Here is a 20,144-nt window from a genome sequence, read left to right on the forward strand (position 1 = left end):
CGTCCATCGGAGCTGATCGAACGTGGCCAAAGCTCCGATGCTGGGGATGTTGGCCTGAGCAAGAACACGGACGTTGGTGTACCTACTGCAATAGAGTAAAATAAGCAACATACGCCCTCAATAAATGGTGTTGAAATTGCTAAGGATGAAGCTGGAAAAGATCTTGGAGTCATATTAGACTCAACGCTATACAAATCCAACCAGTACAGCGCTGCAATCAACAAAGCCAATCGAATGCCGAGCTACACAGCTAAAAAAGCAGAATACAAGTCAGAGAAAGTAGTGATCAAACTGTAGAGTGCTTTGGTCAGACTGCACCTCGAGCACTGCGTCCAGTTCTGGTCGCCAAGAAACAAGACAGATAATCAAGAGCTGGAGGCAATTCAGAGAAGAGCTACAAGATTGATCATCTGTGTCAGGGGTCTGAGTTATGAGGAAAGAATAGACAGACTGGGGCTTTTCAGCCTGGAAAGGGGTATCTGAGGGATGATCTTATTGAGGTATACAAGATTGTTGAGTGTATAGGAAATATTAACCTGGAATATTACTTTAAATGAAATATGGGGTCATTCTTTAATATTGATTTTAGGGATAATGGCATCACCAGTAAGGCTGGCATTTATTGCCCATCCCTAATTGCCCTCGAGAAGGTGGTGGTGAGCCGCCTTCTTGTTGAACCGCTGCAGTCCGTGTGGTGAAGGTACCTCCACAGCGCTGTTAGGGAGGGAGTTCCAGGATTTTGAGACAGCGACGATGAAAAAATATATATATTGGAGTAGAACAAGGGGACACATTCAAAATAGTAAAAGGTAATTTTAGTACTGATATCAAGAAATTCTTCATACACACAGTGATCTAGATGTGGAATACATTTCCAGATAGAGTAGTGAAGCCAAAAACCATGGCATTATTTAAGAAACAATTAGATGCTACAATGAGGGGATGTTAGAATCTCTCTGAATAGATGAAGTAAGGTGACTTTCCTCATCTTTAATTATCCTATAATCCTGCCTAGTCTTCTGCTTGATCCTGCTCTTGACCTCTAGGAAGTGTACAGAACACTGATGGGCAGCACTCGCTTGTTACCTCAACCTCTCACCCACGACGACTTCACTCAAGATCGGTGACTTGATGCGAAGTGGGAATGACAGGCACAAAAGCTGCCTCTTCCATTCCATGACAGAACAGGTTAAAGAACAACCCCCACCCCAAGCGCCTTATGGGACAGTGCAGCTTTAAGTGAAACCGCATCTTGGAAGGCAAGCCTGTCAGAGCTGAAGTTCTCTCTCCCGATCTGGCAGCATCCCAGGAGCCGAGACATTAATTATTCCGTCTCTTCACACTCAATATAAATAGCTGCCCCACTTCGCCTCCGTTTCCAGTTCGTTTTCACCTGCACCTCCTCTGCAACTGCGATAACACACACACTCCCATAAATAATTTCCTGTGTGGTTTTTTCCATCACCGTCACTGCGAGTCTTGTGTTATCAAAGGAAGGCTTCATTAAGTACTCAATATGCGCATCACTTAGGAATAATATCAGCAGGTTAAGGTTTTTGTGAATGTGGCAGAGAGAGAGAGAAAAACGTACACAGACTGTTCCTCCCCCGTGCCAGACTCTGATGCATTTCCCGAGGGATTCTCATTAACAGCCCCCGCCAGCTGCTGCATCTCACTAGTTTCCAGAGGATTTGGAGATTCTGGAGCATTATAGCAGAGCCACAATATGAAATGGCATTTTGCCTGCAACCATTTTATTATTTGAGACTGAACTGATTATTTTTAACACTGATAAGCCGATTAAACACGTGGACTGAAACAGAAGGAGCTTAAGCCTATGAGGATGACACTGGAAGTTTCCAACGTCGGTTTGAGGGGAGGGAGGAGGCGGATTTTCTTCAGGATTAAGAGTGCAGTGTAAACGCTTGGTCCTGGTACTGAACGGCAAATCTATAGCATCTGAGGTACTCGTGTGACAACTATTTTTAACCATTCTCGGGATCATTGGCAAGGCTCGCATTTATTGCCCGTGAGAAGGTGGTGGTGAGCCGCTGCACTCCGTGTGGTGAAGGTGCTCCCACTGTGCTGTTAGGTAGGGAGTTCCAGGATTTTGACCCAGTGACGATGAACGAATGGCGATATATGTCCAAGTCAGGATGGTGTGTGACTTGAAGGAGAATTTGGTGTGGTGGTGTTCCCATTGTTCTTCTAGGTGGTAGAGATCCTGGGTTTGGGAGGTGCTGTCGAAGCAGCCTTGGCGAGTTGCCGCAGTGCATCTGTAGATGGTACACATCCACGGTGCGGCAATCAGTGGTGGAGGGAGTGGATCTTTCTAATCAGAAGAGAGGCTAGATGGTACAATGGGTTGGACACTGACTTTTCACCTCACAGACCTGGGCATAAATCTAGCCCAGACCAATGGGATGAAAGTCTCCTCTTTCTGTTGGCCATGAGGGTTCTATCTGAAAGAAGTCTGGGCAGTCTCAACCCTGTTCCAAGTGGCATCATTCATTTCACAGCAGAAACTGGCAGCAAGTTGGCAGTATCAACAAACACAACTTGCATTTATATTGTGCCTTCAATGTAGTGAAACATCCCAATGCGCTTCACAGAACCGTTATCAAACAAAATTTAACACCGAACCACAGAAGGAGATATTAGGATAGGTGACCAAAAGCTTGTTCAGAGGTAGGTTTTAAGGAGCATCTTAAAGGAGGAGAGGTAGAGAGGCGGAGAGGTTTAGGGAGGGAATTCCAGAACTTAGGGCCTTGGCAGCTGAAGGCACGGCCGCCAATGGTGGAGCGATGAAAATCGGGGATACGCAGAAGGCCAGAATTGGAGGAGCGCAGAGGGCTATAGGACTGGAGGAGGGTAGAGAGATAGGGAGGGGCGAGGCCATGGAGGGATCTGAATACAAGGATGAGAATTTTTAAATCGAGGTTTTGCCGGACCGGGAGCCACCGTAGGTCATCGAGCACAGGGGTGATGGGTGAACGGGACTTGGTGCGAGTTAGGATACGAGCAACAGAATTTTGGAATAGTCGAGTCTAGAGGTAACAAAGGCATGGCTGAGGGTATCAGCAGAAGATCACTCGAGAGTGTAGTACGGGATAGTCAACCCAAGCAGATGGTCTTGGGTGAAGTCCCAGGACTGCTTTTCACTGAGGGAAGGGATGCGATGTCTGTTCTCAGTCATAGCAGGAAGAGAAAGAGCTGCTGGGCAGGCACTCGTGAAAAGGCCTTGAATACCACAAAATGTTTTGAATGATTTGCTCTCATTCTTAAAAGACATTTTGCCATATATTGTAGGCTTAACCCGAGACCAGCAACAAAGCCGTGCTCAATGCTTGGAGTTTGACATTACCTCATTGTGAATGGAGTTAATGTGCTTCAAACCACAATTACGATTGCTCTTTCAAGGGCAATCAGTTGAGAAAAATTCTCCTGAGAACTTTCAACCCCTGAATATATAAAAGAGTCAATATCCAGCTTCTGTTGAACTCTGCCCTGCTACTGTTCAGTTCCCCTATAGTGCCAGTGGTGTGCGTCATGCTGTGTGTGCTCATCGCCTTGCTTCAGTGTCCCGGCCTCGCCCTCTGCTACACGTGCCACCAACGCCCGACAACAATTACAAGAGACATCAGAATGGGCGTCCAGTTCTGCAGACTTCTGTGATTTGCGTCCCAACTTAAAATCACCAGGGGATCTATACCCGACGCATTTCATTACAGTCAAGATCTAAATGTTCATTAGCTGAAAAATCAGTGATGTTGCAGTCAAAGATGATTGGTTTCCATAATAAGATGGATATGTGAGGAACATTTTCCTTTGGGACTGAAGAGAATGTAGGAGAAATGTAGTCTGCTCAGCACTGAAAAGAAAGTTGCTAGAAAAGGACACCCCAAGTAATTATAATGTAGTTACAGTGTTAGAGAAATACAGATCAGGAAAGAAAGGTAGACGGAGAAAGAGACAGACGCAGATAAGAGAGAGAGAGAGAGAGAGAGAAAGAGAGAGAGAGATGAAGGCCAACCAAGAGAAAGACAATGAGAGAAAGAACTAGAGAGAAAAAGAGAAAGGCCAACTGAGAGAAAGAAAGACAATGAAAGAAAGAGAGAGAGGGAGACAGGCAGTGAGGCAAGGAAAGAGACAGAGATAAAGCACAAGCAAGAGAAAGAAAAACAATGAAAACTGAGAGGTGATCTTATTGAGATGTTTAAAATCCATAAAGGGATTCGGTGGGGTAGATACAGAGAAACGATTTCCTCTGGCGGGGGAATCCAGAATGACGGGGCACAATCTTAAAATTAGAGCCAGGCCGTTTAAAGTGAGATCAGGAAGTAACTGTCACACAGAGAGTGGTGGAAATCTGGAACTCGCTCCCTCAAAAGGCTGTGGATGCTGGGTCAGTTTTTCAAGGCTGAGATGGATGGATTTTTGTTGGTGAGGGTATCAAGGGATATGAAGCAAAGGCAGGTAAATGGAATGGAGGTGCAGGTCACAGAAGGAGACTGAGCACTGGGCAGTGGGTAAACGCATTGCTGGAATAGCGTGGAGCCACTGAGCACCGAGCAGTTGGGTTCAGAGCTGGAACATTTCTAACATTAGGAAAGAGCCAACAGCAAAGGTCTGGCCGGTGGCCCGAGTGGAGCTTTGGCTGTGCATTTACGTACACGTGCCCAGACCTACACTTTTTGCCTGAATACAGAGCAGTGTGGAGACAGCGGTATAACTCAGCACTACTGGCTCACACTGCTCTCAGGCATGTTCCAGTGTATGAAGGGACCATAAAGAATGTTATTGCACCAAACATGTCAATATCTGTGTAAATTGCGATTATTTTGAAACATATTCTTCCTTCCTCACCTCTGCATTCTAGGTCTCCTCATTGGCCAAGACCAGGACCTCAGCATCCAGGGAGACGGCCCCTGTTTAAGGATTTGAATTTGCCACTGAATGGAAAAAATGTACCATATTTAGACCAGGAAGGTCCTCAGTTTGATCGTTCACCAGTGTAGGGTTAGCTGACCTCGGACAAGGCATCAGTAGGCACGGCAATTGTTTTTAGTATCAGTGGGCTTGGGCGGTGGGATAAGTCAGCTAGGTTTCCTGCTCGTCATCGAGTGATGCCTTCTACAAAATGCACGTGTATGGATATCGTGCATGAACAGAATCAGACTCAGGTGCAATGCCCCCCACTCCCCCCCCCTCCGTGCCAAACAGCCTTCTGGCACACAGGGCTCAATTTTAACTCAGCCGTCAGGCGGGCTTTGAGGCGTGTGGGGGGTTAAAATCGCAGAACCTGTGGGTCGGGACCCCCCAGCCTGGTTCCCGACACCTAGCCATTTTAACCCAGGCGTGTCTGATGGTCCCGAATCAGTCCCGCCTGCAACAGGCTGGACTGGTCTTTAGGGCCCTTAAACAGCACTCATTGGCCTTTATAATCCCCTTTTAACAGGCCCTTGCCTGTTTAACCCTTTTCCCACGTAAAACACGCCTGGTGGGGATCACGCCTGTGAAACCTGGCGTGAACACTATTGGCTTGCTGACTATCAGCTGCAGGTCAACCATTAAAGAGGAGATTTGATCAGCCATCATTTGCAGGTGGCAGGACTTTGTTGTTTCAGGCCTGGGGCAACTTTTACCAGGCTTAACCACACCTGTGGAAGGTTGGAGCCTCACACACATCTCCAGTGTGACCTCCTGGGAAACCCTGCTCGCCACCTTCACTCAGCACTTCCTCAACGGAGGCATATACCAGCAGCGTGGGAGCCATTTATTTCCTTCCCTTCTGGGCATTAGATGAGCTCGAACACCAGCCGCGGCACCAGCAGAACCAGGAACAACAGCAGCAGCAACACCGCCAGGCTGCTGCTCACCCACCTGAAGCTGCACAGGCCAGAAGGGGCCAGCGCTTGGAAGTGGCTGGAGAGCACCTTGCTGCACACCAGGGGGCCATGGGGACCCGTATCTGCACTGGCAGTCCTACTCAGAAGGACTCCCATGAAGGTCTGGTTTCTCTGTTCAATAGATGCCCATCGCTCCTCAAGAGATGTCATTCTATTATGAGCACTCACCATGTTTTCCATACCCTGGCGACTTATCTCCTCCATGGAGGTTGCCATCCTTTCCATGGTGATGCGTTCATGCGCCAATGACTCCACAAAGGCTCTGCTTATGTTCGCTATGGACTCCTCCATTCGCTCCACACTCACATCGACCCTGGAGACAAAACCTGCCAGAGACTCCTGCATCTGTTCCTGGAGTTCCAGCCCCGCTGATCTTATGGATGGACGCAGAGGCAGAGGGTCGACATGCAGCTGAGCCGAGCTGGCAGAGTCCTGCGCCCTCCGACGAGGACTCTCCACTGCTGTCCCGGTCTCCACAATCTGCTGATGCTCACTTGTGAGCTTTGATACACCAGGTGACAACACTACTCTATGTACCAAAGGTCCCACTGAGGTGTGAGTGTCTGCGCTGGTGCTGTGTGCACTGAATTCTGCTGACGCTGTGCCCTCGGAGGTTGCAGATTCCTCCGAGTCTGGAAGCTCAGGCTCTTCCTCCTGGACAGTGGGGATGGGGGCTCTCGATGGTCCTGTGGGGAATGAAGGAAAGAGTTAGAGATGTGAGGTCAAGGTTACATGCACATTGCAGATGGCCATAGGTCCATCTGTTATGGCTTCAGAATCATTATCAGCGACTCATGCAATGTCAATGAGAGAGATGGAAAACTATTCTATCACCAGCTTGCTGTGATGCACCCGTCTGTCCGTCCCCCACTTGCACCTCATCCTCCAGTCCTACGATCTCTAGGACCTCCTCCTCCCAGGGGGTGAGCTGGGCTACTGAGGGTGGCCCTCCTCCTGTCCTCGCTCGTTCCCTTTTATTGTGAGCTCTCTTTTCCTGCAATAAGGGAGACAAGTGGAGTTTGAGTGAGAATGAAGGAGTGAGTGTAGAGAATCCATACCTTTTTTGCTTAGAAGGAGACAAAGATGGAGTGAGGTGGCAAGACTAAGGGCCCTCCCTGTGTGTTGTCAGTTGTTTTCATAGCATCAGAGTGATAGGGAGTGTGAGGGCTGCATAGTCAAATAGTTAGGTGAATGTGAGCATAGAGAGGGAATGGGTAAGGGTGCATGGATGTCAGTGTCAAGTGGGATGTGGAGGAAGTGATTGCTAAAGTTGAGTGCTGGTGAGGAGAGGCAATGGAGATCAGATTGAGAGTGATGGGAACTTCATACTCACTTTTCCAGTGTGCTGAAGGTCATGAAATCTCTTCCTGCACTGTATCCAGGTTCTGCGGGTAGCCGATAAGGAGTTGATCTCCTCTGCCACTTGCAGCCACGCAGCCTTTGTCTGCTGGGGAGGCATCTTCCTCCCTGATGAAGGGAAGAGCACCTCCTTGTGAGCTCTTGCTCCTTCCACTAAAGCCTGCAGGGCAATGTCGTCAAAACGGGGTGCAGACCTCGGTCTTTCTCTTGCCATTCTGCTTCCAGCTCAGTGTATCAGCAAATGCCAAAAGGTTGGCAGCCTGCAGAAGAAGCAAGGCTTGTTGCAGACCCTAAATGCAGCAGCAATAGTGACGTCATATTATGCGACTTTGACTGGAAATACTCATTTGCCAAGGGTTCCCACATGTTGGAAATCAATTGGCCAATTGAGTTAAAATTGCATCAATCTCACACACCCATTTAGATTCGTGTGGGAAACACCAAATTCGGGGAACCCGACAATTCCCCGCACCCGAGTTAAAATCGACCCCACAATGTCTCGAAGTTCACACATGAAAAATGGCCACCTGAATGAAATGGTGGTGGTCAGCCATGGAACCCTACTCCCAGCAAGAATCAATGACCTCAAAGCAGAAGGGTCGGGTGAAGAGGAGGGGATAAAGATCTGAATTCAAGATCCTCCCCTCAATGGTTCTGATGGAGAGAAATCAGTCCAAGACGCCCCTCCCTCCACCGCGCCTTCCCCCCCCCCCCCACAATGAAGCAGTCCATTTCCAAAAGCACAATCCAACATACCCTCTACTGAGGGTCATGAGAGGTCAGTCAGCATTCAATCAATACTGGAAAGACGAGAAGGAGACAAGATATTCCCAACAGCACTGGACTCTTCAGTCTGCATGTTATGTGGTTTATGACTCACTAGGTCACTGCTTAGTTATAAATTTCATTTAGACTCTTTAATCTGTGGAATTTTGCCTCGGGAAGCAGGAGACCGCAGTAAATGAACCTTGCTTGATAAGACACCACACCAATTAATTTTTCAAGATTATTTTGTCACTACAAAAGCTCGAGTGAGCCAGTCTCCAGCCTGCAATTCTAGTATTAAATGGAGGTAGGAGAGAGCAATCATTCTGCTTCTAGATCACAACAGCACCTGCTTTCTCAGCAGACCCTTCAGACGCGCACGTCAGTCTGCCCTCCCGAACATATACCTGACTCTGTCGTAATGAAGGGCTCTGCAAAAATGAGCAGAAGTATCCACCAACATCACCCTCAACGGAGTTAATGCAAAAAGAAATTGTCTTTCACTTCTTGAGCCTTTGTCCGGATACACCACATTTGATCGTGTATGTAGCACGCTTGCACACACGGGTCATTTACACCAATCCTAATGATGAGGAAGCATGACACTGGTAGGTGTTGATGAGCCACAATCAGTGTGGGGGACAAGTCGGGAAGTTTAAAGCAATCGGGACAGTGCCAGACAGTTTCTGCTATGACCAGTGGAACATCTTTTCTCCCCTATAGGTACAAACTCATACTGGGGTATAGTTACATGGGCGCAGGCTGCCCTTGGGCACTGTGCCCAAGTGGCCATTCTTCAAGCGTGAGCCAAAGCAACAAGCATCAACAGACTATTTGACTGTGGGGCATCATGGCCGAGTCCAACCCTGTCCTCACCCGACATCCACACTTTCCAGTAGGAGTGAAGAACACTGGCTGAGTTCATCTAGCTTAGCAAAGACCAGGAATTGTACCTGGGACCTTCTGGACTGTATCACTTAGTGCTGCAATAGACACTCCTTCACCCACCAGGCCACTGGCAGGTACAGGGACGGGAGCTGGGAGTAAGTTACACGCAGGCAAAGGAATGTGGGAGTTAAGTTACTTACAGGCATGGGAATCTTGGACAGCTCCTTCCCAATGCAGTTTTTCATAATGCTCCAAAGGTTAAGGCTGTAGTTGGGCTTGTCTGGGATTTGGGTCCGTCTCTTTCTGTTCGGCTTTACCTGTCTGCTTGCTGATGCACTGAAAGAAGCTTGGTGCTGACAGTCAAAAACCTGCAGGAAGGATAGCACAATGACCAATGTGAGATAAAGTACACGTAGATGGGAGAGCATCCAGAAAGCAGAATTACTATTAATTACAAGCAAAATGTGGACTGAAGAATAGAAAGTGCTATTTCTATCTGAAGAGCAAGCAACTTTGTGGATACAGGTATTGTTTTAGATAAAATAACATTACTACCAGAGAGTGCAGAGAATATAACATCATCAGTGGTTAAAGGGCAAAGGAACATGACTCACTCTGGGTCACTGTGCTAAGCAGCATGATGAAAGTGATGTAATAATTTGAAATATAACCCATGACATTTTAGCCAGCTAGATAGTTTTAAAAAGAAATGATCTGCTTATTTGGAGAGAATCCTTATTATTAAGAGCTGATCGATCACAAGTCAAACACCTAGCAGCCAATCAAAAGCACTGGATAAACCCAGAAACTCACTGACACCAGTATCACAAGGATTAGCCACTGCATGCGGCCGGCTTCATAGGGACAACTACTCCGAGACAGTTACACTGAGGGTAGATTACAGAGAGGTATGTTACACTGCTGGGTGTGGTACACCGAGGGCTGGGTAACAATGAGTGCTATATTAGCGAGGGGCGTGTTGCAGAGAGGGTGTGCTGCAGCGAGGGGTGTGTTGCAGTGAGCTGTTTATCCTGTCCCTCTGGGTGATTTGCCGATTGACATGAATCAACTGAGCGGCCTGCGGGTGGCGCTGTCCAGGGAGAGTATAAATACTCGGGCACGGGCCCAGCTTGCACAGGACATTCTTAACAGGAACTAGTGAGGGACACAACTAGACCTCCATGTTGTAAAACTGTTGATTAAAGCTTTGTTTAACGCTTAGACCAAGTGCCTAGTAGTTTTCTTACATCACCGATCATCCGCTGACGTTACCCAGGTGGTAAGTCCAGACGAATATCTCTTCTGTTTGAAGTGCTGGTGAGTTCAGTGTTTGTTGTGACCGACAGATGCAGCAATACCTGGTGTTACATTTAACAATGGCACTCGACTTGCCAGCACATTGAACAGACTAAGAAATACACTGAGGTCCACCTTAAATGATTCTGAAGCTGTGCTCACCATACCAAGTGATAAACATTTGGAATATAGAGGCCCAGCTTCAGGAACTCAGAAACTGGACTCAAAGCTTCTGCAGTGGAGCCGATGTCATTAAAGTTAAATAAACCCCAGGCATTTCACACTTGTGTCTGTGTCTAGCAGATGAAGTGTGCAGGGTGTGAAATGCATGGAGATTAAAGAGCTGGAAATCGATGAAATTAGAAGACTGGTGTCAAGCATTGGGATTCCGGATACCGCGCTGGGGAAATGGTTCCCGTACAGCTAAATGGGGAAAACTATATGGAGAAAAGAAAAAAAAGGGTAAAGAAACGATGAGTGAAAATTTTCGCAGTGGTATCCATGGCTGTGGAATCATGGAGCAAGCAAAGACCTGGTTATAGAGTGAAGATACATTATGGGGAGGCTACAGTGAGGAGTGTTTGTTGTAAGCAGCTGTTGAATTGAGGGTGTGCTAAAGACTGTTACATGGTCTCTCTGTTGTAAAGGGAGCCACATTCAGTCAGTATTATTTCCCCTGCCTGGTATTCGGAATCCCAATGACAGATACCAGTCTTCTAACCTCATTGATTTCCGGCTCTTTAATCTTTAATGCAGCGCACACGTATCGGAAATCTGGCCGTGTGCGGTGCCATGATTTTACAGCCGAACTCCCAGCTGGCGAAGCTTCCTCCCCACCCCCTCCCCGGGGAGCGTGAAGTCGGAAAGATTTCCCTTGTATGGTTTTCAGGGTGGCAGGGACTGCTGCACTGAAGTGGCACTCTGTTACTCACATGGTCCTCCAGGTTCCAGGTTTCAGTTTGATCGCTGCTGGTTCCACTGATATTACTTCCTGTACGCCTACACACAAACACAAGACGAGAGATCTAAACATGAAAAAGGCCAGCATTTCTACACAGGGCTGAGCTTTGAAAAAAATATTTGCTCTTGGGATGTGGGCGATACTGGCAAGGCAACATTTGCTGCCTTCACTAATTGCCCTGAGGACATTAAGAGTCAGCCACATAGTGTGGGACTGGAGTCGTGTGTAGGCCAGACTGGGTCGGGGTGGCAGGCTCGCTTCCCTGAAGAACGTTAGTAAATCAGTTGGCTTCAAGTCCCACTCTAGAGATTTGAGCCCAAAATCTAGGCCGACACCGGAGTGCAGTATTGAGGGAGTCCTGCATTGTCGGAGGTGCCGTACTTTGGGTGAGATGTTAAACCGAGGCCCCGTCTGCTCTCTCAGCTGGACGTAAACGATCCCAAGGCACTATTTCGAAGAAAAGCAACACTTAAAAACAGATTATCTGGTCAGTATCTCATTGCTGTTTGTGGGAGCTTGCTGCTGTATTTCCTACATTACAACAGTGACTACACTTCAAAAGTACTTCATTGGCTGTAAAACACTTTGGGACACCCTGAGGTTGTGAAAGGCATTATAGAAATGCAGGTTTTTCTTTTTCTTTTCTTTTTAAAGGGAATCTAGAAAATATGCCCTCAAAAGATGACTAAACTATGGCAACAGTCCGCTGATAGCTAAATGAAAATCCGCCAGTAGTTTCAACACAGAACTGAGCTGCCCGAGTGGCCAACTGGGTAAAAGGCATCGCCCGAGGTAGATCCGACTACACAAACCAAAAGATTCAGAGGCTCCACTTCGAGTCTGTACTTAAACTAGCTGCACTCAGCTGTGGCAGCAGATCCAGAGTTACAACTGGCCTTGGGCTAGGAATAAAAGCAGCTGGGATCTCTGCCCCTGATCATTGCTAGAAAATGGCTTGGTTTGAATACGGGTGGGTGCAGCGTTGGGTTTGGCTGTGATGCTCTCCATGACCAAACAGCCTGTGGACACCCAGTGTTTGAGTTTACCCATGAAGAATGACCACTTGGGTGCGTTACCCGAGAAGAGTTGGCACTGTGACACTCAGAGGTGTGGAACATTTCTCCTTCACAATCTGGAGCCCGGTGGAGCAACTCATCCTGTACCCAATGCCTTGGTTATGTTAGTCAGTTTGATACCAGCGTGGGCCTTGAGTTTGTGTCGGAAAGTTGAAGACTCAAACAACAAAGCCTTGGGAGTGGCGTCAGTCTGTGGACATGGTGACTAGTGTCCCATGAGCACAGCTTTGTGTTGTCAAGACCACCACACAGGTCTAGAAAGGGATCTACGCACCTCCTTCACCAAATGGATTGGTCTGTGTTCATATTAGCGTGTGTGGGTGTGCAAGTGTCTGTGCGTGTCACTGTGCATGATAACTCTCGACTCAAAGAGCAGGAGTTGGGAGGGAATGGAGCTGAGAAACTACAAGGCAAGTGAGTGAAAATGGGAGAAAAAAAATAGATGTAGAAATAGAGTGGCAGAGAGAAAGAAAGGAATAGGAGAGCACGAATATAAACAAACCCCAGGAGGCAATAAAGTTTGGCAAGTGTTTTTGGATGAGAGCAGGTAGATGAGACAGAGGGTGACAGGTACATGACAGAGAATGGTAAGGGTGCCAGAGCTCATCGAACTGACTAAGAGAGGATGAACTCAGCAGGATGGCCTACGCTGAACCAGTGCCAACGGTTGGAATTAATGAGAAAAATAGGAAGATAGATTGCAAAGCAAACCAACTGAATGTTGGCCCTCTTCCGCAACTACACGCTGCCCCTCGGCATCCGCAGACATGGCATCAGGTTCCACATTTGGGCTGAAGAAACCCAACTTTACCCCTCCACTACCTCTCTTGACCCCTCCACTGCCTTTGTATTGACAAACTGCTTGTCCAATATCCAGTCCTGGATGAGCTGCAATTTCCTTCAGTTAAACACTGGGAAGACTGAAGCCGTCGTCTTCGGTCCCCACCACAAATTCCGTCCCTCTCCCCAGCCACTGTCTGAGGCTGAACCAGACTCTTCACAACCTCTGCATCCTGTTTGACCCCGAGCTGAGCTTCCAACCACATATCCTCTCCATCCGTAATATCGCCCGTCTCTGTCCCTGCCTCAGCCCATCTGCTGCTGAAACTTTCACCCGTGCCTTTATTACCTCCAGACTCGACTATTCCAATGCTGGCCTCCTGCCTTCCACCCTCCATAAACTTAAGCTCATCCAGAACTCTGCTGCCTGTATCCTAACTCGCACCAAGGCCTGCTCACCCATCATCCCTGTGCTCGCTGACCTAAAATGGCTCACAGTCCCCCAAAACCTGTAGTTGGTGGGTTTATCCTTGCACCCTTTTTTTGAACAATGGTGTAACATTTGAAATTCTCCAGACCTCTGGCACCACCCCCCGTATCTAAGGACAGGAACATGCAAATTAAAATGGAAATGGACAGGGAGCGATCTACAGTAAAAATACTTAATTGGAGGAAGGCAAATTTTAGTGGGTTGAGAATGGATCTGGCCCGGGTAAATTGCAATCAAAGATTGGTAGGCAAAACTATAATCGAACAATGGGCTGCCTTTAAAGAGGAGATGGTTCGGGTACAGTCGAGGTACATTCCCAGGAGGGGGAAAGAAGCCTGCTCCTTTCACCCCACCATTGATGGATGAGCCTTCAGCTGTCTAGGCCCCAAGCCCTGAAACTCCCTCCCTAAACCTCCCTCTCCTCCTTTAAGGTCATCCTTAAAGCCCACCTCTTTGACCAAGCTTTCAGTCACCCTTCCAATAGCTCCTTCTTTGGCACGGCATCCATTTTTGTCTGATTCTACTCCTATGAAGCGCTTTGGGATATTTCTTATGCTAAGGTGCTATACAAATGCAAGCTGTTGTCATCGCTGAATGACTCTGATTTAACTCATCCGACTGGCTGTCATGTTTATTACAATGAGACTTAGAGAAACACTCTCTCGATTTCCAGGATCGACACTCTATTCCCTCAAGTTCCCGGAATCTTTTCTTCTTTTGGGGGTGGGAGGGTTGAGATCCTTTTCTTCAAACAAATATTTTCTCGCTCGTGCCCTTTACTTAACCTCCCTGCGGCACACACCAGGCTGCTCAGATATGTCTGCTCATTGGCCTTTAAGACTAGCCCAGGAGGTCATTCGAAGTCACTCTGGAAGAACCACAACATACTCGGATTGTCACTTGGGCAGCACAACTCAGACCAGGAGATCGTGCACCTGAAGCGGCAAATGCAAACCTGAGTGCAGGGTGGTTTTGCTCGGACACGTCGTGTTACTGTGCCGGCCTGATGACGGACATTGGCCCAGGTCACAACGTGAACCACAGATAAAAGAACGAACTCACATTTATGTAGCGCCTTTCACGACCTTAGGACGTCCAAAAGCGTTTTACAGCCAATACTTTAGAAGTATAGTCTCTGTTATAATGTAGGAAACGCAGCAGCCAATTTGCGCACAGCAAGTCCCAGAAACAGCAATCTAATAATGGCCAGATAATTTGTTGTAGGTGTTGGTTGAGGGATAAATATTGGCCAGGACACCGGAGAGAACTCCTCTGCTCTTCTTCGAATTGTGCTGTGGGATCTTTTACATCCACCCGAGAGGGTAAATAGGGACTTGGTTTCACGTCTCATCCGAAAGACGGCACCTCCGACGGTGCAGCGCTCCCTCAGCACTGCACTGGAGAGTCAGCCTAGATTATGTGCTCAAGTCTCGTGAATGGGACTTGAACCCACGACCTTCTGACTCAGAGGCGAGGGTGCTGCCCACTGAGCCACGGCTGACACCTGGATAAGCAAAACTTTCATCTGATTCAGGCCGACAGAGACATGCCTCACACATGCGCACAAACATACGCTGCTGGGTGCAAGCACGGAACTGTAACGATTAACAGCTCCAACTGGTTGGTCTGTAGCTGAGACAAGGCAGAGCCTCTGTGAAGGGCAACATACACATTTTAGGCAGTTGCAAATGTGTCTGCAATACTGTTTTATTATTTGCTTTCAGCTTACTGAAAGATAAGGAAGTTACATAATCCACCAAGTGAATCGCAGGCTAAATGGTCCCTCAGCACTTTGGTTAGTGACCATCTATACTCATGTGACAAAGTCAGAGGGGAGTAACCCAGATCCTGGTCACCTGAGACACAGTGGATGTCATGAGGAAAGGAGTCTATAGTCACATCGTTTCCTGTGCAGCAGTCCTGTATCAAAGGAACTTCCAACACGTAACAAGAAATTTATCTTCTGCACTTCGCCATACAGGAAGAAATTCTCTATTCCACAGTGGGGGAGGGGTGGATTGTTATCTTTACCCAAAGGGAAAAGACTCCTGCATGGACAACACTTGTATTTATATAGTGCCTTTAATATACTTAAATGTCCCAAGGCGCTTCACAGAACTGTTAACAAACAACATTTGACACCAACCCACATCAGGAGGTATTAGGGCAATGACCCAAAACTTGGTCAAAGAGGTAATAGGAAGAAAGACCTGCATTTCTATAGCACCTTCCATGACCACCGGACGTCTCAAAATGCTATACAGCCAATGAAGCCAATGAGGTAGGTTTTAAGGAGCGCCTTAAAGGAGGAGAGAGAGGTGGAGAGGCGGAGAGGTTTAGGGAGGGATTTCCAGAGCTTAGGGCCCAGGCAGTGAAGGCACCACCGCCAATGGTGGAGCGATTAAAATCGGGGATGCTCGAGAGGCCAGAATTCTCGGAGGGTTGTAGGGCTGGAGGAGATTACAGTGAGGAAAAAGCACTCCTAGTGTCCCAACTCAAACTCAGAGAATGTCTGCATTACTGAATTTTCCCACTTGAGCTACTTGTACACCTTCTCTGCCTGCCAAGCTGTGCAGAACGATGGGGAATTTTATGCTGCACCTCCTTAGAATGGGGTCGAAACTGGCCACAAAACTCATTCCAGGTAGGAACCTCACAGCTAGCCGAGAGAAGGCACTTTCGCCTCGTCAGTTTGCCGCGCATTTAACCCTGTGTTCCAGAGATGAAAGAGAAGTGTCTCACCCCTCTGCACCATCCGGCTCGCTCCTCTCCATCAGGTTCCCGATACAATCACTTGCCTGTGTTTCGTGGGATCCGTGGTTACTGTGATGAATTCTGCTGCATTCTCCATGGCATCGAAATATTCGGTCTCATCATCTTCATCACTCGTCTCCCCTTTCACGTGCCGCGCTCTCTCTGCATTTAAACACACTGACATTAAAACATAGCCACGGTCATGAAGAATGCACACACTGCAGTTTTCTTTTTCCTGGCAAACATTTGTGCTGATTAAAGCGAGGAATGTCAGTGCTGGGAATGGAACAGTTTATAGCTCCCTCCACACTGCTCCGTCAATCGCTACAAGGTCAGGCACAGCACAAGTTAGAAGTAAAATAAAGCTGCAAAAATATACCCAGCCAGCGGGTATATTTTGCTCTCTGTGTAAAGTGAAAGTAAAAGGACCTGAAATCCCGCTGGGGTTCTCCTGATGGAACTGCCAGAGGACCCGGCAAAGTAGCTGTTTACAGCCAACTCTCCGAGGCTTCTCCGGCAATTCTTTTACTGAACTGTCATTGTAACTTTGGTAAAAGAATGTGGGGGGAGAATTTCCATGGGGGTTTTCCCAATCACATTCTGGCAAAAAGATAACCAAAAACTGTAAAGGGCCCTGTACGTCATTTCTGCCAAAGTCACAGTGTGAGATTCCAGGTGTCTTATTTCTTTACACAGAAACAAATTGTGCCTTAAGCCCAACCCTCAAGCGAGCAGCCCCTACTGCACCCGTGTGACATCTCCATCTCCCACACCGCTCATCCTCACAGCCTCTTGGAGTGGAAATGTCAACTTAATGCCAAGCTGTGGGCAGTTGTTGTCTCCTCTGTTAGTACACCAGCAGATCAAGAACAACGGCATTGCTGATTAGTTCACAAGTGGGAGGGGAACATATATCGGAACTAGGAGTGTGTCACTTCAAAAAATACAGGGGCAGAATGAATGTGAGGGGCAATGCATCAGGTTGGTTAGCATAACATCTATCCATTCTGATGAAAAGGAAGCTCAAAGTGATTAAAGTTGGGCTGTCACATAACGTTACAGGAATCCCACTGTACTTAATGAGTTACATAACTTCACCTTCACAGCACCACCTACAGGAAAGGTGTTGCCACTCACCATTTAGAATACATTTGTATATTATATACACAACAGATAATTTCCAACATCACTAAAACAGATTATGGGGTCACTAACACATTGCTCTTTGTAGAGCTTGCTGTGCGCATATTGGCTGCCGCATTTCACTACATTACACTTATTCAAAAAACTGTGTTACGTTTGTCAAATGCAACTTGCCTGCAGTGCACCCAAAATAACACAGTCCTTCCAGAACACACCTAAACAACCCCTCCCTCCGGCACATTTTTAATTGTACTGGTCAGGTACAGTAACAGTGACAGGAGAGAGACCTTGAACTGCTACTGTATTACACACTGCCAGAGAGACAACGTTGGGGATCAGCCTGCAGCTGGGTGCCATTGAGAAGCTAGAAGAGAAACAGAAAATGCTGGAAATACTGTACACAGGTCAGTCAGTGGGTGTGGAGGTTCAGCATTCAGGCCAGGCCCCGTCTTCATAACTTCACCTGATAGAAAAGATGCTCTTCGCTGTCAAGAAAGCCCATGCCCAAGAGGGCAGCTGCTTGAAGTATTACAGCAGTGAACATGATTCATAACCAGCGCTAAAATACAAACATTACAAAAGGATACTTAATCCGATCAGTTTAAATTGATTGATGCAGCTGGTGTCTTCTGGAGCTCACCCAGGAGAAGGCACTTTACAACATGTACAGACCTTAATATCAGGGATTGAACAAGTGATGATCTGTACGCGTCTGGATGCGAATGCTTTCCTCACAGCTTGCCCAATGATGCCCGTCACAGCCATGCCCTGTGGAGCCGTGCTCAGCTGGCAGCACTGGGCTGGCACAAGGCACGGGGTAACTGCGTGCAGCACATCTGAAACATCTGTCCTGTGCTACAACGCAAAACACGCCATAATACTCGCCGCTGTCTGAGGAAGAAAAATAACCAGACCACCTCACGGCAGCCATCTTGCAGATATGCCAGAAGCCGATCCCTCTGTCAATGCAGCACTAAAATTGAGAAAGAAAGGGTCAACTGTGGAGCCTTGGGACGGTGATCCTACAGGAATTCTATCCTGATTATCTAGGATTTCTGTTGGGGTGAGGACACCGGATTTCCACCCCTCCCTCCCAGCTCTTGAAAGCTGGGGAACCAGACATCCTCTGCTATGCCCCCCCAAGTGGCCATTCTTCATGTATTGGCAGATGACTGTGGAGAGGGGCAGTGTAGCCAAACCCATCCTGTTCTTACCCAATGTTCTACACGTGCACTTTCCAGCGGGGACCATTAAACTATCACAACACTCCAATGTAAGGAACGCCCCGCTGTTCTCCAAAGAGTGACGTGGGATCTTTCACAGCGACCTGAGCAGGCCTTAGTTTGAAACTTATTTGAAAGACAGCACCACCAACAACACGGTCGTATCGCACTGAAGTTCCAGCCTACATATGTGCTCAAATCATGGATGGCATGAATCTTGTCATTCATGTGGAAATGACTTATGAAATGATACTGGGCGGCCTGCTGGTGGCGCTGTCCAGGGAGAGTATAAATACTCGGGCATGGGCCCAGCTTGCTCAGGACATTCTTTAACAGGAACTAGTGAAGGGCACAACTAGATCTCCATGTTGAAAAACAGTTGATTAAAGCCTTGTTTAATACTCAGACCAAGTGCCCAGTAGTTTTCTTACGTCAATGGAGTAGTCCCTGAACCCACAGCCTTCTGACTCAGAGGCAAGAAACCTCCAAACTGGGCCAAGCTGACACCTTGTGCAAGATTGCTTGGAAGTGACTTGCTCTTGAGGAGATGCGTGACTTCCACTCACAGCCTCCTTTCAGCAGAGTGGGGGCCACCACACCACACCACTGATGCTCCGACATGCTGTGCTTAGTAGTGCGGTTCAATTAAGGTTTCTAGAAGGCCGACAGGGACATGCAAACTAAAATGGAAAAGGACAGGAAGGGATCTGCAGTAAAAATACTTAATTGGAGGAAGGCAAATTTCAGTGGGTTGAGAATGGATCTGGCCCGGGTAAATTGGAATCAAAGATTGGCAGGCAAAACTGTAATCGAACAATGAGCTGCCTTTAAAGAGGAGATGGTTCGGGTACAGTCGAGGTACATTCCCACGAGGGGGAAAGATAGGGCAACTAAAGCCAGAGCTTCCTGGATGACAAAAGAGATAAAGAGTAAGATGAAGCAGAAAAAGAGCACATATGACAGATATCAGGTTGTGAATACAAGTGAGAATCAGGCTGAATATAGAAAGTTCAGAAGGGAAGTGAAAAAAGAAATAAAGCAAAGAGAGAGTAGGAGAATAGACTGGCAGCTAACATAAAAGGGAATCCAAAAGTCTTCTATGGGCATATAAATAGCAAACAGGTAGTAAGAGGAGGGGTGTGGCAGATTAGGGACTAAAAAGGAGACCCAAGCATGGAGGAAGAGGGCATGGCTGAGATACTAAATGAGTACTTCGCATCTGTCTTCACCAAGGAAGAAGATGCTGCCAAAGTCAGTGAAAAAGGAGGTAGTGGGGATACTGGATGAAATAAAAATTGATAAAGAGGTACTAGAAAGGCAGTGTGTATTTAAAGTTGATAAGTCACCAGGACCGATGGTTTGCATCCTAGGATGCTGAGGGAAGTTAAGAAGGAAATTGCGGAGGTACTGGTCATCATCTTCCAATCCTCCTTAGATATGGGGGGTGGTACCAGAGGACTGGAGAATTACAAATGTTACACCATTGTTGAAAAAAAGGGT

The 20,144-nt window shown here is 47.5% G+C and overlaps 1 protein-coding gene across 6 annotated transcripts in view; it reads right to left on the bottom strand.

Moving 5' to 3' along the window:
- LOC147104527 (oxysterol-binding protein 2-like) overlaps nt 1-20,144 on the bottom strand; it is a 461,946-nt gene that overhangs the window by 45,936 nt on the left and 395,866 nt on the right. For all 6 annotated transcript variants that reach the window (XM_085961904.1, XM_085961902.1, XM_085961900.1 and 3 more), the window contains 3 exons: nt 16,323-16,440; nt 11,150-11,216; nt 9,122-9,289 (listed from right to left, as the gene is read on the bottom strand). In XM_085961904.1, coding sequence (XP_085818030.1) covers nt 9,122-9,289; nt 11,150-11,216; nt 16,323-16,440 — 353 coding nt within the window. The remainder of the gene's footprint in view (nt 1-9,121; nt 9,290-11,149; nt 11,217-16,322; nt 16,441-20,144) is intronic.

This window comes from Somniosus microcephalus, chromosome 19, assembly GCF_052327205.1.
Source record: "Somniosus microcephalus isolate GS21.2 chromosome 19, FLI_Smic_1.0, whole genome shotgun sequence".
In the NCBI taxonomy this organism is placed as follows: Eukaryota; Metazoa; Chordata; class Chondrichthyes; order Squaliformes; family Somniosidae; genus Somniosus; species Somniosus microcephalus.